This window comes from Solanum stenotomum, chromosome 10, assembly GCF_019186545.1.
Source record: "Solanum stenotomum isolate F172 chromosome 10, ASM1918654v1, whole genome shotgun sequence".
Lineage (NCBI taxonomy): Eukaryota > Viridiplantae > Streptophyta > Magnoliopsida > Solanales > Solanaceae > Solanum > Solanum stenotomum.
Genome location: NC_064291.1, coordinates 123805 through 142099, shown reverse-complemented (window position 1 = coordinate 142099; position 18295 = coordinate 123805). Strand labels below are relative to the sequence as shown.

At 34.9% G+C, this 18295-nt stretch overlaps 1 protein-coding gene across 2 annotated transcripts; it reads right to left on the bottom strand.

Moving 5' to 3' along the window:
• Nucleotides 1-1074: 1074 nt before the first annotated feature.
• Nucleotides 1075-17096, bottom strand: LOC125841270 (E4 SUMO-protein ligase PIAL2-like). Of its 2 annotated transcripts, none has more exons than XM_049520364.1 (16): nt 16846-17096; nt 11572-11644; nt 9419-9484; nt 7249-7314; nt 7068-7150; nt 6419-6470; nt 6251-6322; nt 5938-6005; nt 5777-5825; nt 5596-5680; nt 5292-5393; nt 5062-5113; nt 4098-4149; nt 3377-3493; nt 2434-3306; nt 1075-2043 (listed from the first exon to the last, which is right to left on the bottom strand). In XM_049520364.1, the coding sequence occupies exons 1-16, from the start codon at nt 17028-17030 to the stop codon at nt 1399-1401; spliced, it is 2640 nt and encodes an 879-aa protein (XP_049376321.1). In that variant the 5' UTR covers nt 17031-17096; the 3' UTR covers nt 1075-1398. The 2 variants fall into 2 exon arrangements, with proteins under 2 accessions (XP_049376321.1, XP_049376320.1); XM_049520363.1 differs by lacking the exon at nt 16846-17096 and adding an exon at nt 13988-14258.
• Nucleotides 17097-18295: the final 1199 nt, after the last annotated feature.

Below are 18295 nucleotides of genomic sequence, written 5' to 3'. Positions count from 1 at the left end.
CTCAATAGGAATTAGACAATTTTCTCACTTTTCAGAGTGTGTTTGTTCATAATTTGTTTTGTTAAATGACTTTCGATATTTTTTTTTGCAAAACCATTATAGGACCATCCGTAATGACCTGGGGAACAACATCTATAGCTCCACCATGATCAACTCCACTTTTTTAGCATTTAGGTGTCACTCGATAAGAATTAGACAATTTTCTCAGTTTTTCATATGTATTAGTCCATGAATTTATTGATAATATGGCTTTCAGACATTATTTTATCAATAACATTTATAATTATAGGACCATGCGTAATGACCTTGGAAACAATACCTATAGCCTCACCATAATTCATGCTACTTTTCTTAGCATTTAGGGGCAACTCAATTGGAAGTACGTGATTTTCTCTGTTTTTCGTATGTGTTGGTCCATGATTTTTTTGGTGATATGTTTTCTTGACAGTTTTTTTACCGAAACCTTTACATGATTGTCTGTTATAATCTAGAGAACAATCCTTATAGCATCACCATGATCCACATCACTTTTGTCAGTATTTTAGGACTACTCAACAAGAATAAAGTGATTTTCCCAGTTTCGTATTCGATACACACCCGAAAAGGTGAGAAAGGTCTTGAACTTCGATTTTATGACCCCTAAATGCTAAAAATCAGACTCTTTTGGACTCCAAACTTGGCGGGTCCATCTAAAACGGCATGAGACCAATACTTATTGCTTCGTCATGGCTCATGTCACTATTTTTATATTTTGGGATCACAAAACAAAAATTCAAAATCTTTTGATTTTTTCAATGTATATTTAGTCCATTGATTTTCTTAAATTTGTTCCACCAACTCTTTTGGGCCCCAAATTTATGGGTCCATCCGAAACAACAGCGACTTTCATTAGAAAGAAGAAAAACAAGGGTGGCCTTTCCTAGCCCGCAGTTTGCTTAGGGCTAGGTTAGGCTGCCATTTTAAAGAGGGATGGCAGGCAATTGCCAGAAAATCAGCTACAAAAGGGGCACTAGTGAATTCTGATAATGGCTTTGGGCTACTGGTGGGAAAGGATCATTCATTTAAATGATTCTATTTTAGTAGAAACCTGAGTTTTCATGATATATTATGTCAAACATGTTGAATTACAATAGAAAAATTCCACACATGGTCATTAAATATTACCTACTATAATAACAAACTCAGAGACTACTTTTTGTCACACTAGAGTAGTGTCAAACTGTTGCTTGTGAGATGGGAGTTGAGCATCACTTTGGATTGGAATTTACAAAAGAAAGAACGGCATTTTCCCCTATCTACGTGTAATATAACACTGGGTCAAGGTATCTGTCCTGTAAAGTGACCATGGAAGCAAAATTTGTGACGATAAATACAGTCGCCAACAAACATGTCCTAGTTCTACTGCATTCCTGAGGAGCGCTCGGGTAAAATGCCTGAAATATCAGATGCATTGGCAGGAGCTGTAGATGGAAAGTTCACTGGCTGCGTACTATGAGCACCTCTATTAGCCAAAAGGACTTGCAGTTGGGGTGAAAGATTAGGTGGAATAGATGGTCTGGCAGCTTGAGCTTGAGCTTGCTGTGTTGGCTTAAGTATGAACTGTTGCAGTGCTTCAGAATAAGCTCGTCCTGAAAGGCTTCCACGCATACGGCCTGTAGGCCGCCAGTTTGGATCTAGCTGGGGATCCATGGAAATATCTGTCCTTGTGACTGGTGTCGTGCCTCCTGTACTACCCCTCTGGTCCGGGGCCAATGGTGTCCTGAACCTGTCCGCACTACCTGGGAGTGGAGACACAGTTCTAGGAGAGTAAACAGGTCTCACCACTTGTGTGGTTTGCTGAGTTGTGACAACTCGGGTGTGTTGTCCACCAGCAAGTGCCCGATTAACACCAACTTGTGAACTTCCTTGCTTCAGGGCTTCCCATCTATCCCAAGTAGCTGATTGGGTAGGACCTTGAGACTGGCTCATCGAATAGGGTGTTCTCATGCTAGGAGTTTGACGGCCAACAGAATGTTGAGATGGTTGAACATGAGGAAGAGAACGCTAGCAGAAAGAAAAAGGATAATTAGAAGCCATTGAGAATAGACAGAATAAAGACACATGCATAAGCGCAGGAAGTTAAAAGCCATAGACAATAGACAGAATAAAGACATGCACGGGAAGTTGGAAACATTATAAGCAGCCTCAAAAGGAGAAATTCTGTGATAGCAAGCAAAACATGCAAAGTTAGGTGGTCAAGGAACTCCTAGAAAATGGAAGCAAACACACCCTATACAGACAGGTGATGGTCTTCTCATACCAGAGCACGCACAATGCTTCAACAATCACAGATAAAGGAACGCCTCAAGAGACCAAAACCAGCAAAGAAAGACTTGAATCATATTTTAGTCAGAACTTCAAAATATAACCAAAAAATTACACCTGTGCACTCACCTTCTGTGGTAATACTGATGAGGTCGTGCGTGCCTGAACCAGGTCCAAGTCAGAAAAGGAATGTCTCTCCAATTCACTTCTTAGATTGGAACCATCCAATGACGCAATAGGCAAATCCTGAGTAGCTGCTGAAGGACCAGCATGGAACAAGGGATTCATTGTGCTTTGTTGTCTCTGCTGAGGAACAGGAGTGTTCATCTGGGCTGGAAGGGCCTGAACTGCAACAGGAGTTCTGTTTGCAGGCCTGGATGCAGTTGGAAACCTTCCATATTCATTGCTGAGTGCAGAGTTCCCAAATTGGAACTGTTGTAACTGCAGCTGCAGCAAATTGGAAGAAGATAGTCCACTCTCGAGTATAGAGGTTGGAATAAAAGCATTTCCCTCAGTGTTGAAAGCGGGAGATATTGCATCTGTGAAGACAGGCAACTGGACCAAGTCGGTTCTAGCAGGCTCAGAAGCACTGCCAGTTTGCATACTGGACCAAGAACTAGATGTCCCTATTCCACACGAGGACAAATAGATTCTTGACCAGAAATCATCCGTCATATCAGGAGCACCTGTCTGATTGATTTCACTTGGATTATTCACAGCTGTTGTTTTCTGAACATTAGATTGCATTTGAATGTTCGTAGGAAAAATTTTGCTGTCTTCAGTTTCAGCAGGATTCATGTCATCATCTATGTCAGTAAGATCTAAAACATCACCGGGGGCATTTGAAGGACCATCAGAACCTCTACGTGGACTATCTTGAGCAATTTCAGGGGTTTTATCCCTGGGCTTTTCAGAATAGTCATCACTTTCCATGATTGCCTTCCATGAACCATCTGACGAGATCATGACATCTGTGACATCCTCACTCACCTCTTTCAAAACCTTTAGAAGAAAAAAAATGTTACTTCTAGATAGGTAATTTGTGGTAAGTATAATACAGCATGCCACTTGCCTTGAACATATCTTGATCAATATGAATATCAGTGAAACACACATGTTGATTACAATGAGGACAACGCCACGATGGTCTCCTTGAATTTATGTCAATATAGTTGTCAAAATCAAAACACTGCCAAGAAAAACACGAACAGTGCAAACCGGTAAGGGTAGGGAATAACAGTGAAGAAAAATTGACGAAGAGCCCGTTTGGATTGGCTTTAAAAAGTGGCTTTTAAACAGTAACTTTTTAAAGTCCAAACATAAATGACTTTTAAGTCCAAAAAAAAAAAGTAAGGAGAGTCCTACTTTTGACTTTTAATTTATTTTAAGTCATTTTAAACTTATTTTATGTTATTTTTAAATTTGTCAAACACTCTCAAAAGCTAAAAATGACTTAGAAGTAGGTTTGACTAACTTTTAAGTCAATCCAAACAGGCTCTAAATAAGTTCACCCATGAAGCTTCTTGCTAAGATTTTCTTGATGTAAAACATCTACCAATGCTAATGACTACACAATCTTCTAGAAATTTTCTGAGGAACCTATATATTAGATCATTAGACGTCTTTTGGAGGATCAGCCACATCCATATTTCTAACAGATTAAAGACCTTAAATAAAAACAAATGAAAGAGGAAAAGTAGAGGCAAGTTTTTAACATGTATGTGAGCTATACTATACTCTGGCATGAGAGTTCAGATAATAATTTATTTTGGATCACGCAAAAAGGCATGCACCTGAAGATGTTTGCAAGAATGTCCTTTTACTGGAGTTTTAATACGCTTAAAGCTGTAAAGGCAAACAAAAAGTAATCAGCAATGTAACACAACAGGCAGCATCACGAAAAGAAAGATGCGTATCTTTTGGGGCAGAGGGTGGTAAATGAGGTAAATATGCATGGGCTCCCAAGGTTGATTACAACTACATGGGTTCAGTAAGGTGTTTACCATAAGGGGCAATAAGCCCTTTCTTTTATAATATTGTTAGCAACATATTCCCGCTCGGGGAAGAATGAAGTGAAACGGATTTGGTTTGTTCCGAAATATGAGGAGATACAACCCCTCTCAAATTGATGGCCAACTATCTAGATGAAATGACCATTGCAACCTTACTTAAAATAAATTATGCTGACGCATATAAAATATGCTTATAATCATGACAGGAAGTACCTTATCTCAATCATGTCTTCCCCATCATTCCTAATCCACACACCAAAGTTTCGTAAACCCTAAGTATGTTCCAGAATGGAAGGGGAGGGGATTATGCTAGTCCTTATTCATTAGGAAGTCTAGGGTTCAAGACAAATGGAGATAATTGTCCTGAAACCATAAAAACCTTAAGGTATATATAGACTAAAGTAACTCTGCTCAAAAGAGCACTTCTCTTTCTTCCTTACTTTTGTGTGTGTTGGTTCTTACCAACCTCTAATAACTGAGGGTACCAAGATGGCAGTCATCTCTTCACAGAAGAAAGCACAAAGAGCAGTGTCATTCTGAGTTTTGAGATGATAAGGGGTGGAAAGAAAACAAATAGGAACACAGAAATTTGCATTTTTTTACTATCATCATCAAGAATGAAGCTAATCATGCACAAGGAGTACAGGGAAAAGAAAAAAAATTACACACATGTCAAGATAACAAAAGCCACTTCATAAAGATAACCTTGTCAAACTCCGAAGCAACAAAGATTGGAAAAGCATACCTTATAGGGCAATTCAGAGAAATTCTTGATGGCCCCTCAATAATCTCAGAATCTGCATTAATGAAACAGCATATTAATCATTTCTCCTTGTAAGGAGGTCTCTTCAGACTTCTCATTGGAGGATGGTGGGAATGGAAAACTTGAACTATACATCTAGTCAAGTGGGTAACAAGTAACAAACTCCATGTAAAAAGACTAAAAAAAAGGTGAAACATAGAATAAGAACAAACCTGGATCAACAGAAGAAACAGGAGCCTGCTCGTAATCAGGGAGTGTGGCCTGAACAGGGGTAGAAATCTCACTCATGAAGGCAACAGCTATGATATAATTTCCTTCATAATAAGCATAGAAAAGAGTTAGTACTATTCAGTTTCTGTTAGAGGGGCTTAGAGTCCCATATCATTTGGGGAATTCTCTCCTTATATAGACTTGGGAAATCCTCTCCTCATAAGCTAGCTTTTGGGGCTGAGTTAGGCCCAAGTGTCATATCATTACATTTGTTTAAAAATAACTGGAATATATCTTCAAACACACCGTTAAATTGGCCCACGGCTTGAAGAAGATTTGTTCCAAATTTAAGCATATGAGGTACAGGAGATGGAAGCTGAGGTCCAGGGTCCTAGCAAAAGAAACATAACTTTAGGTAATTTGAGTCCCAGTAAGACACAAGACGTCCCTATACTAACACATCTGCAAAGTTTTAGCGGTAACGGACCATTGACACATTAGTCCTCCTTCCGACGGGAGTCCCATTTAGAAGAAAGCTGCAGAAGTGACATTAATGGCAATTAGAATTGTCAGAGTAATTTAACCTGCCAAATGTCAAGTCAATATGCCAAAGCCATTTCAATCAGTAAAAATTAAAACACTTCATACTTCACTTGAGGAGGCGTTACAAGACATAGTGAGGTCTCCAGATTATCTATTTGTGCAACAAATAGTCTCTGCAGATAAAAGGAAACATAAAAATGAGCAATATTTTCCAGAGGTAATCAAGGTTTCCAATTTTGATGCATTGCTGGAATGAAAATAAGAAGTCAAGAAAGCAACAAACTGATGAATAACAAAATACAGCTAATGAGGGGGCACATAATGTCCTCACTAAAGACCGAGAGTCTTACCTACCTGCCGCAAAGGAAAAAAAGATATATAAATATGATTTATTGTAATTATCTAGGAGTTCTCTTACCACTTTCTCTCCTTCAGAAAGGTTCATATTCTTTGTTATCTGGAAATCATTCACATAGGCACCAAATCCAGGCTACAAGATTGAAAAAAATGTGGCATCAATATCACCAGCAATATAATTACACTAGCTCACAGGCCACCACTAGGGGGATGTGTTTTAAATTAATACCTTGGCCTCCAAGAAAGAAACTATCTGACCCATTTTCAGCCGTGGATAAAATCTGTCAATCCGCAAACAAACAAAAGATTGAAATGTAGTTATGCACATGTTCCAATGAAAATAACTGTACTAACCAAGTAGGCTCATCAATGAAAAATTCGACCTCTAACTGAACAGTGGAAGAAAGCCACGAGATATACATGTCACTGTAAAATCTGGCCCAAAGGTCAAAATTCACTGTAATTAAAAAATAAAAATTAAAAAAAACCCTCTTGCATGCAATTTTAAGCTTTAGAGTGTAGCATAAAAAATACAACCTCTACGGTCTTAACAGAACACCTTTTTCCTTTACGAAAGAATGAGATTTGTTACTTTCACATGTTGGGCATTAGCATTCAGTGTTACAATATTTTACTTAAATGAATTGGCAAAACGATACTGTGAGTAGCAGTAATAATCAACCAATAAGAAAGGGAAGAAAATACAAGATTCTTTAGCTGCAAGATTTTTGAACACCTGTAAAATTAAACCACAAATATTCTTTACGAAAACTAATCTTTGGTATATAAAGCAAATAGTAATCTGAGGTAAGTTGAGCCATACACCATAGAATGAAAGATTCAAAAATTAAGATTTCACTGCAGGAAAAGATGCCTACCTTGACATTATCGTCGAGATAATTGTTGAAGAACTGCTTGGTTCAGTGTTAAAATCTAATGTGGTGCAGAAGCTGCTGGAAATCTGAACATGCAAACAGAAAAGGAAGAAAAAATCAATGAAACATAAATTAAAAGAAGCGAGATAGCTGAATGACATAGCAAACCAGTAAGTTTATCCACCTCGTTTGCAAGATCACAAAGTTCCTTGGCATCTTTCTCCGTAAACCACCCACTATGACAAGCATTCTATCAAATAAAGAACCTGGTCAATAAAGAAATTGCGGGAAGTGCCAATAACAAGCATATTTAATGCATGCAAAGTGGTAATCAGTAAGCTTAAGTATATCCTGTAAAACACCATATAGTTTAATAAAAAGAGCACCGCCCTAGGCTTAGAACTTCGCAGGTTATGTCATTCACAATAGTGGAAAATAGAACAACTCGAGCCAATGCACGGGAGAATTTCATTGGAGGTGGAACTCTTTTATCCGACCAATCAATCAACTAAAGCTCAATCCTAAACAAGTTGGGTTTGGTAATAACTAATATGAATCGGAGTTTCTTAACACTTGGGCCACAACCCATAAGCTTCTACCCCTCCAACAATTTTAAAAAAAAAAACACAAGCTTCTATCCCTGCACTGCAACTCCTCTATTTGGACCCATTTCATCCCGAAATATGCAAGTAAATTGTGTTTTACACTCCCTCCGTCCCATTTTATGTGAGGTAGTTTGACTCGGCACGGAGTTTAAGAAAGAAAGGAAGANCTTGTGGTCCAAAATGAATAATAGAAATTTGTGTGGCTGTAAATCATTTCATTAAGGGTAAAATAGACATTTTATATTTAAATTGTTACTTAATATAGAAATGTGTCATTCTTTTTGGGACTGACTAAAAAGGAAAGCAAGTCACATAAATTGGGACAGAGGGAGTAGCAAATTAAGGTTCTTCAAAATTAGAGGTTCTCTACATCTACACTTACCCTTACCAGGACTTGGTAGACAAGTTTGGACATGAATTTGGTAATAATTTTAGAAAATGTAGTATTTGAAGTTGTGTCTAGACATGCATTTCAAAATGGTAAAAGTTTTGTGAGGGGGGAAATTTACTTGAAAAAATGCTACTTGATAAACTCAACTTCCAAGTTGGAGTAAAACAATTGATCACAATGTATATCCAATGTTTTTGGGGAAAAAATTGCAAAAAGCAAGATTTGTAAAGCCCAAACGAGCCCTTAATATAAGTGTACGAACAACAATAAACCTTAATCCAAGAGAAAACAAATAAACCTTAATCCACAGGTAGTATATGGATCTCTTTCGTTCCATTGTATTCTGTTTTAGTTAAATCCAAGTAGCGATAGCAATTTGAACCAGAAATTGAGGGTTTGGAGAAAAATGGAGCAAGAAGGTGGGACTAGCAGAAAGGAGATTCCCCTTGTTGCGCCGGAGGAAATTGCCAAGGCTCCAAGAAATTTTGAGGAGACAACAGTCTTGCAGATCTGGTGCGTGTTTCTTAACTTATGCGGAGTTCAATTGGCTATGTCAGCAAACATCAGACAAGTCCTCTGTAGTTGGAGAAGTTAGAGAATGAGGAAGCAACAATAGAAGATATGGATGACTATCCCCATTATGCATAACATGGAAAATTTGGCTCGGCAGGAAATGAAGATGCTTTGATGGAAACCAGGAAAACATCTATTCAGTTGCAAGCAGATGTATTGTATTCAATATTTAAGTAGTGTAATGTTGTTTTTGAACTGATTCTGACGTAAGTTTAGACTTTCTGGAATCCTTGCAGGTTTAAAAGGATTCTCTGTGCTGCAATGGTTGTTCCGATTCAGTACTAGCTTGGTCTTGAATGTTACTAATAAAATTTCCTTTATTAAAGATAGAATGACTGCCATCTTTTAATACATTTTTTTCTCATGCAATTTTGCATCTACCTCATCCTTTTTCAGTACATTCAATTATTATTTTTTTGAGAAGGTAACATTTAGAAATCTACACGGTATTGTACCTATGGATTTGGGTCTTTTGGCATCTACACAACACATGATCAAACCATCTCAAGCAACACTCTCTCATTGTTTCCTCTATAAAATGCTACATCCACTCTGTCTCTAATGTGATCATTTCTAATCGAATCTTTTAACCAAATTAAACTTAACCTCTAAACCTAACATCCATGAATATTATATCAATAAAACAACCAGATAACTTGACTTGGTAATCTATTTTTTGCAGAAATTAAAGCTGAAACATCACTTGCAACGTTTGTGATTGCGGAAGCCAGCAAAACATGCATTCATTCAAAATTATCCCATAAAGTCGAGTGCCTAGGAATTACCTTGACAGAAATCATAAGGACCATGACATGTGCTAGCAGTAACGTATCACAGGGGATTCTGCATACCTACACGATGCCATGAATTTAGAAGAAGAAAAAAGAACTTAAGCTTCAGTTATTCATTTGATAAAAAGGTATATCGTAACAGACAGGAAACTATGGACTATATAAGCAAATTCATATAATAGGGATTAAAGAGTATACATTCTTTGCATAAGCGAACTATACAGATCACATGGATTGCAATCAGTCAACTAATTGTAGCAATCCACAGCTCAATTAGAACATTAATAGATTTGCTTCAAGATCCAGCTTCACGATTGAATTATGTTCTAAAAAATGGCTGCCTATTTTTCAAAAGTCGGTTGGTGATTCCCCGTTCGTCATTACATATTCCCATGCTCCTTCAGGAATTTCACTCCTCACCTACAGGTGGACACTCCATCTTTTCCGGACATACAAGCGCATTTCACAAGTGTTGTATTGGAGTGGAATCAAAAGGAATGTACAGAGTTGTGAAGTTTGCAAGCAGAACAAGTAGGAAGCCCTTAGTCCCACTAGCTTGCTGCAACCATTACCCATTCCTACTCAAGTTTGGATTGATATTTCTATGGATTTCATCAGAGGTTACCAAAAGCAATGGGACATGATACTATACTTGTTGTGGTGGACCGTTTCACTAAATATAGTCATTTTCTCCTTTTATCTCATCCATATACAGCAAAGAGTGTTGATGCGCTATTTGTTCGTGAGATTGTACGTCTGCATGGTTTTCCCAAATCAATTGTGTCTGATCGAGACCAGGTTTTTGTCAGCCAATTTGGTAAGAATTGTTCAAGTTGCCCGATACTAGTCTCAAATTGAGCTCAGGTTATCACCCTCAAATAGATGGTCAAACTGAGGTTGTTAACCGCTCTTTGGAGACTTATTTACGTTGTTTTGCAGGGGCACATCCAAAAAAAATGGCCAAGAATTCCTTGGGCTGAATTTTGGTTCAATACCACTTACCATGGTTCTACCCAGATGACCCCTTTTAGAGCTTTATATGGGCAAGGTCCTCCCTCTTTGTCGCGTTTCACTGATAAAATTCTGTTGTAGAAGAGGTTAATCAGCAGCTTATGGCTCGCAACACTATTTTAGATGAACTCAAAGCTAATTTGACCCATGCTCAAAGCTCAAATGAAAGTTTATGTTGATGCTAAGCGCCGTGAAGTTGTGTTTAAGCCTGGTGGTTTGGTTTATCTTCGCGTGCAACCTTTCAAGCTTCGCTCACTTGCTAAAAAGGTTAATCAGAAGTTAAGTCCTCGTTATTATGGGACATATACTATCTTGAATAAAATTGGTCAAGTTGCTTATCGCCTAGATTTACCCCCTCATTCATGGGTCCATCCAATATTTCATGTTTCTTGGCAAAAGCGTGCAGTAGAGGATTCTACTCCAATTCAGCAACTCCCTCCTTTCTTATCTGAAGAACTTGAAATGCAAGTGCAACCTGAAGGTGTAGTAGATTGTCGTACTCTTGAATGGCTCCCAAGAGGTGTTAATTAAGTGGAAGGACTCAGCACCTGGGAATCCTATGAAGTCATTCATACACAGTTTCCTCAATTTCACCTTGAGGACAAGGTGAAACTCGTTGGGGCGGGTATTGTTAGACCTGCTATTAATAGGGTCTATAGCCGCATGAAGAAGGGTGAAAATAAGGCTTAAATGTAACTATTTTATTTATTAATTATTATGTGTATGTATTTCTAGTAGTTACCTAGCATTTTAGGTAGTTATTTTGTGATAAATAGTACTAGGAAGAAGAAAAGATAGTCAGTCGTTTGGTAGGATTTTCTCTGGCAGATTTGGAGGTTAAGGTTCCTCAAAATACCTTGGTTGTTAGAAGTATCCTCTATTTGCTATTTGTCAGACTTATTTTATATGTTGGTGTTGGTAAATTACAGTTGAGGTGTTGTTCCTATTTCTGTATTGCATTTGGAAGTTTACAGATTTGTTGTTAGGAGAGTTTGGGTTCCTAAAAGTGAACACAATTGACAATGACACTTCACCTATTTCCTGATATAACATTAATGTTTTATGCTACACAACTCATAATCAGATCAATGAAGCTAATGCAATATGATGAAATCGACTTCGTGTTACAAGAGTACCTGTTTCACCAGTAAAGGTAAATCTTGAGCTCTATTTGGGACCTCCCGGTTTGCAATGGCAAAATCAATGCCTCTGCATTAATCAAAGATCAATCAATCAAGAACAGTTAACATGATAAAGAAACATAGACTATGTGTCCCTTCTCTGCACTCTAGAAAGGGACACAATACAGAAAAGAAAATGAGTTAAAAATCACCACTACCACTTCCCTAGCTAATTTGACACCATGAACAAGAAAGAGACAGACTCATGTTCCTCCTCCTTTTTTTGATAACTGTGGAACTCATATTCCCAATTTAACAGCAGGATTTTGAAAGATGGAAGATATAAAACAATTTTGCATGATGAATGTGTTGCTCTTGCTGATAACAAGCTAATCTATCTATCCATGTATTCATATATATATATACACACACACTAGTTCTCAAACACGTGCATTGCATGTGTATTCTATGCTAATTAGTACAATTTTTAAAAAATAATAGAAAAGGGAATGAAAAGATTGAGTAGATGCGAGAATTCCAAAAAATGACCGAGCAAAATAAGTCACATGATATAAAACAAAGTAGAAGGCAAACACAAGCAATGAACAACAAAGAACAAAAATTATTAAGAGCAAAGCAAAGGTCTAAGAAACTAATATAATAAGAATATACCTTTGTTGTTGAAAGTGCTAAGAATACGCCATATATTGGATATTTATTTTTTATTTATGACAAGGGAAACTCGCAGCCGCTACCCTTTGGGTTCGCACAGGGTAAAACCCTGCTCCTATGCAATAGCTCGCAAACCACATAGGAGAGGTAACCCGCACTAGGCAAGACCGGTGCGGCGAGCTCGACCCAGAAGGCAAACCCCTTGCTTTTGCTGGCAAGGGGTTTCGAACTTGAGACCTCCAACATGGAAGTCCCAAGCCCAAACCACTGGGCCACCCCGAAGGGTCATATATTGAATATTTTTAAAAAGGAAGCATATAATAATTTGACAATGGCCCAGAGGCTAAAAGCCTAAAACTATTTATTTTATAGAAGGTTAAAGAAAATGAAAAGTTCTTTTAACTGATCGAAGCTAAAAAGTAGAAAATAATATTGATTTAAGATAGTGTGTGAGTTAAAGGCATAAGATTAATGAATATTATGAATATAAGTTATGAAAATGAAGGGGTGTAGTTATGGAGTTGATTTTAAATGAAAAAGTAATTTTTTAAAACGAAATAAATTAGTAGATAAGGGGTATTTTCGTAATCCAACTTTTGACTTAGATTCTTCCCACCTTATCTATATAAAGAAAACATGGGCCTGGTGATGTTGCGTCACAATAGATCAGGAAATGCAATTATCTATTTACTCAGATTTTTGGTCTTTTTCTTCCGATCTAATTCAGTTTAATCAATTATCAAATCTAAAAATTAAAGGTCAATTATTGCTCCTAATAAAAAGGAGACAGTCAAAGCACCGGTTTCAAAATTCTGAGAAAACGTTTCAAACCAGATCTTGCGCTAACACCTCCAGTTTTCAGTACGCCCAACGCAGAGAGAACATCAACAGAAGAAAGAAGTTTCCCAGTTAACAAGATTCAAAGCTACAATATTTCTTTGTCTTCCCTTTTCGTTCGCGGGCATATACTGGTTTTTCCCATTCGCATAACAATTGTTCGTTCAGATTAACTTCTTAAACCCTAAATTAGGATTTTTTGTGTCCCAACTTCTTGTTGCTGCAGTATTACTGTGTCTAATAACCTAATGGTATTGTTCAATAGTCCGTGGGATTCAATTGTCATTCTTAACTGCGGGACTCAATGGTTCTTCTTCCACGGTCACGGTACCACACTCTTTGATGGCTTTCCTTTTTGTTGCTATTGGTCTTAGACATGATTGTCCTAATCTGTGTCTTAATACTGCAGGCATGAGTGATGGGCTCCATCTTTTTCTTCTTTTTTGGTTGTTTTCCTTCGAGCTTTAGCCTTTAACTCACAAGGGTATGGCCTAGTGGTCAACGAAGTGGGTTGAGAACCCTGAAGTCTAAGGTTCAAACCTCAGCAGAAACAAAAAAAAAAATACTAAAGTGATTTCTTCGCATCTGTCCTAGCCTTAGTGGACCTAGTACCTAATGGGAGGTTGCAGGTATCACATAGAATTAGTTGAGATGAAGAACAAAGCAAGCTAGAATTTCAAAGACAAATGAGGGGAAAAAATAAATGCTAAGCAGAGTAGATACCCTAAACAATTCAATGTAAAATGCGAAATCAAGTAAAAACTGACACTTAATTGAACAAACGAGGGCTAAAAACCTACACATCAAAACCTAACAACTATAAGCGCAGGTACAAAATCAGGGGGAAAAACAATAACAATTACAGAGGTAGCATATCGATTATTTCCGGCCAAATAAGGTTCGAGAAGGAAAAAAATGGAACCTTGCAAGTGATAGGCAGAGGTGAACGAACTCCTGAGGATCAATTTTGGGCTGATTACACACATGCTTAGCTAATCGGTCAGCTACGGCGGAGATTCGGAACGAATTTACGTATGACGCGCCTGTCATATTGGCTCCTCTGCTAACTCCGGCGTTAACGCCGGTCGCCGGGATGGAGTTCACCGTCGCTCCGGCCATGTTTCGCTCTTCTTCTCTCACAGTGAACTTTTCGGTTTTGTCGAAACAGTTCCACTGTGAATAAGTGCTCTGTTCCAATTTACTGCCATCTTTATAATATTGAGTTTTTTGTTTTTCTTTTTTTACAATAATTTTTTAATGTGCTTTAATAATATTTTATATGATCAATGACTTATAAAAAATTTCCTTTTAGATTTTACACTATTTTTATGCTTTGTTCATTATTTTCTTTTCTTTTGATTGTGTTTGATGCACTTTAGCATTTTTTGAAAATAATTTCTCTACCTCCTCAAAGAGTCTGTTTGATATTGTTGTTGAGAGGTTAAAAGTGGTTTTTTTGCAAAAAATCACTTATTTCGAAAAAATTAGTGTTTGGCAGTTTTTCTATGGTTGGAAAAAAATAAAAAATTACTGCTTCTTAAAAAAAATAGAAGTAGAAGCGGAAATTATTTTCTTGAAAACTAAAATATCCTTTCATATATACATATTTACCAATATATCTCTTATTAATTAATTAGCATATCTCATAGATTTGGTAAAATTTTATTCAAGAGTTTTGTTTTTATTTTTTATTTTTATTTTTTTATTATTATTATTTTATGCTTATATATTATTATTATTTTATATAAAATTCTACGTTTTATTTTACAAAATCAGAAACAAATGTAACAACAACATTTTTGTAGGATTAAAAATATGAAGGACTTTATTTATTTTGTGGTGAATTTTTTATATAAAGTAATTTAATTTGCGGAATGGTTTTTAAATTTATTTTTCTTGATATTTTGAATTATATTTAAGTCATCATGTTAATATTTTATTTATTTATTTATTTATGTATAATACTGATTGAAAATTTGAATACATATATTTTAATTAAAAAATTTCTAATGGATATTTAAAATAGTTTCTCTCTATGAAACAATCTTAATATCAAAAGTACATTGATACTTACCCTTTTTCGTAATTTGTCTCTCAAAAATATTTTTTTTTTAAAAAAATTAGTCAAACATGATTTGTTTATCAAAAGCACTTTTCAAATGAAATAGCCAAATAGAAATTGTTTTTTTTTCAAATGTACTTTATTAAAAAGTCGTTTTAAAAAAATGCTTCTAGAAATAAGCAATTTTTAGTTGCAATGTCAAACAGGCACTAAGTATATGCTCTACCCTCCCAACTTAATAAAATTTCACTATATATGTTATTATTATAAAATTTTATTTATATCCAAGTTAACAAATTAAAATTAACTTTCAAAATGTAATTAATATGGAACAACTAATAGGATAATGAAGCAAGAAAAATTTTTTTTAGAAAAAAAAGATACACTAATTAATTATGTACATGTATCTTAGGCATACTGCATACACAAGGACCAGGGGATAAGTATACATCTTTTTAAGAAAATGAAAAAAATATCTAAATAGCTGGTTGCAATATATAGATTCTTAAAATTATTTTTGAAATATATATATATAAATAATATTATTAACTTATTTTAGAAGAATTTTACAACATAACTATGTTCTATAGTTTGTTTAATTATCAACTAATTCCTATTTAAGCCGATTTTTCAGTTTCTTTGGAAAGAGGGGATAGGGAAATTCGAAACTCCATTATTGGAGTGAAATGTGTGAACAGTTCGCCAGTTAAGTAATAGTGCACTTGTTATATGAGATTGTTAATAATGTAATTTCATTTTTAATATTTATTTATTTTACAAAGGGCAACCAGGAAATTCTTATTATTGATTGTTTATTTTAACTTTTGCAAGATATATAATTTAATTGGAAAATTTTCGTTAGTATATAATTATTGTGAATTTTAAATATATATAACTTTTTCCATCTCTCTCATTACCTCATAAATATGCTAGCAAGTGTCATGTTTTTAACAAAAAAATGGAAAAAGGACCCAAGGATGCATAGGAAACAATATCCTTTTGTGTTTTTAAAGACTGAATTTAGAATTTTAGCTTTTATTTTAAATTTTGGAATTTTTAGTATTAGATTTCTTGTATTTGTAAAATTATAGGTTTAATCTTAATATTTATCGTAATTTTATTTATTTTTTATATATAAATTTATATTTTACATCAAAAATACCAAGTTCAAATAAACCTACGACCTACTACATTAAAGCACACCAACAAAATAGATTCTTCAAGTTTAAAATGCACAATTCATTTCAGAATTTTCATAGGTGCTTAGATGGTTTCCTCTAAAAAAAAAAAAAAAACTCCCAATTGTAAGCTTACACTCTTTAGCCATATTAATGAAGCTTTTTATTTGATTTATTTCTCATCCACCGTTCGATAAATATATTGAAGTGTGATTAAATTTAAATTCATTCTAAAAAATTTCACATTGAAAATAAAATATTTTCTAACAAAGACGATTTCGTACTTAAGAAAAATCAAACTGAAAAAATCTAATTAAAGATGAAGACGTATTTACTACTTCGCCACCATTTTTATTGGTGTTATCGAACTTCAAACTTACTTAAATAAGAGCAACAAAATAGTGACGATCAAAACACATTAAACAAGCTACTACAAACCCTAGTAATTACAGAAGAAAAAAAAATTACCATAGCAAATACAGAAATTGCGTAAGTAATATTTTCCGCCAAAGAAGATTCGAGAATGAAAAAAATTGGTACCTTGCAAGTGAGAGGCAGAGTTGAACGATCTCCTGAGCATCAAGTTGGGGCTGATTACATAGCAGCGTTACAAATCGATTAGCAGCGGCAGAGATTCGGACTGAGTTTACGTACGACGCGCTCGTCATATTGGCTCCGACGCTAACGCCGGTTGCCGGAACAGAGTTCGCCGTCGCTCCGGCCATATTTCGATCTTCTCTCACACTACTACTGAACTTTTCTGTTCTGTTCGTAGTGCTCACTGCTCTCTGACCCAATTTAATTACTGGCCGCTTTTATAATTTCAAACTTTGTTTTTTTTTTTACAGTATGTGTTTTAATAATAATTTTAAATGATCAATATATATAAGTTTTATTATCTAAAATTAACTTTTGAAATTGAAAATGTATTTAATAAATCGAGAATTTAAGATAGATGAAGTAACCATCTATACCTTTGTCTTCTCAAATTTTTTATTTTATTTTGTTTTGTTTATATTCTTAATTCTTAAAAATCTGTTACAAAATATCCCACTAAACTGTATTTTCAACTATTGTGTATTTTCCCTATTTTTACAAATGTTATAGCTTCCCCTGTATGTTATATTATAAGAATAAATATCTTTTAAACTGTGAATATGTAATGGTTTTTCAATTAATTATTGTTATATTATAAAAATAAGTTTATTAATTGTGAAACATGCAACTGTTCTTTCATCAAATTTTCTCTAGATAGTAAAGTATTATGCAAAAGGTGATGAGTTTTCATCCTATTGAGAGGTGGAATCATTCTTCTTTTTATTAATTTTAATACTTCGTTTGTCCTTAATTACTTGGAAAAAAGTCAAAATTTTAGAAAATCTTAAGTTTTTTAATTCATCCACTTCATAATTAATAGGGGTAAAATGGTAAATTTATTATGTCAATTATTGTTTTTTTAATAGATATGTTAATTTAAAAGTGAACAAGTAATTAAGAACAAAGTGAGTAATTTATAAATTTTCAATTCATTTTACTTCTTCTTTGCCACTATATATACTTGCTTATTGAAAAGTATTGCTTGAAGCTGTATTTTTCTATCGGAAAAGTAAACTTCATAAATTGAAAAATACGAAGCCTTTTGTCCTTCGTGTTATTATATAGTTACTTTTGGATACATTGAATAGATATCAAAGCTATTATCATTGAATAAGGAGTATATATGTTCTAGTTTTTAGATGGTAGGGACATCAATGTCCCAAATGTATAACGAAAGGTATCTGCATATCATTTACAATAGTTCGGGGATAAATTTATCCTTTTTCCCTATAATTTTTATTTCTGAAATGAAATTTGTTTGTTTCCTCAAATACAAATCTGTTCACAAGTAATATACATGCACACTTACTCGGGAATCACACTTTTAACTAACCCCATTAATTGATAATTTTTATGGACGGTATAGACAAATCATAGATAAATGTTATTTTTA

Bases quoted from the DNA above. Each gene is read 5' to 3' on its own strand.
- LOC125841270 (XM_049520363.1), bottom strand. From the start codon at position 14,184: ATGGCCGGAGCGACGGTGAACTCCATCCCGGCGACCGGCGTTAACGCC. The intron at 6,471-7,067 runs GTAGGCATCTTT...GCGGATTGACAG, and splicing joins ATCTCGACGATAATGTCAAG to ATTTTATCCACGGCTGAAAA. The intron at 2,044-2,433 runs GTGAGTGCACAG...TCTTTCTGCTAG, and splicing joins CATCAGTATTACCACAGAAG to CGTTCTCTTCCTCATGTTCA.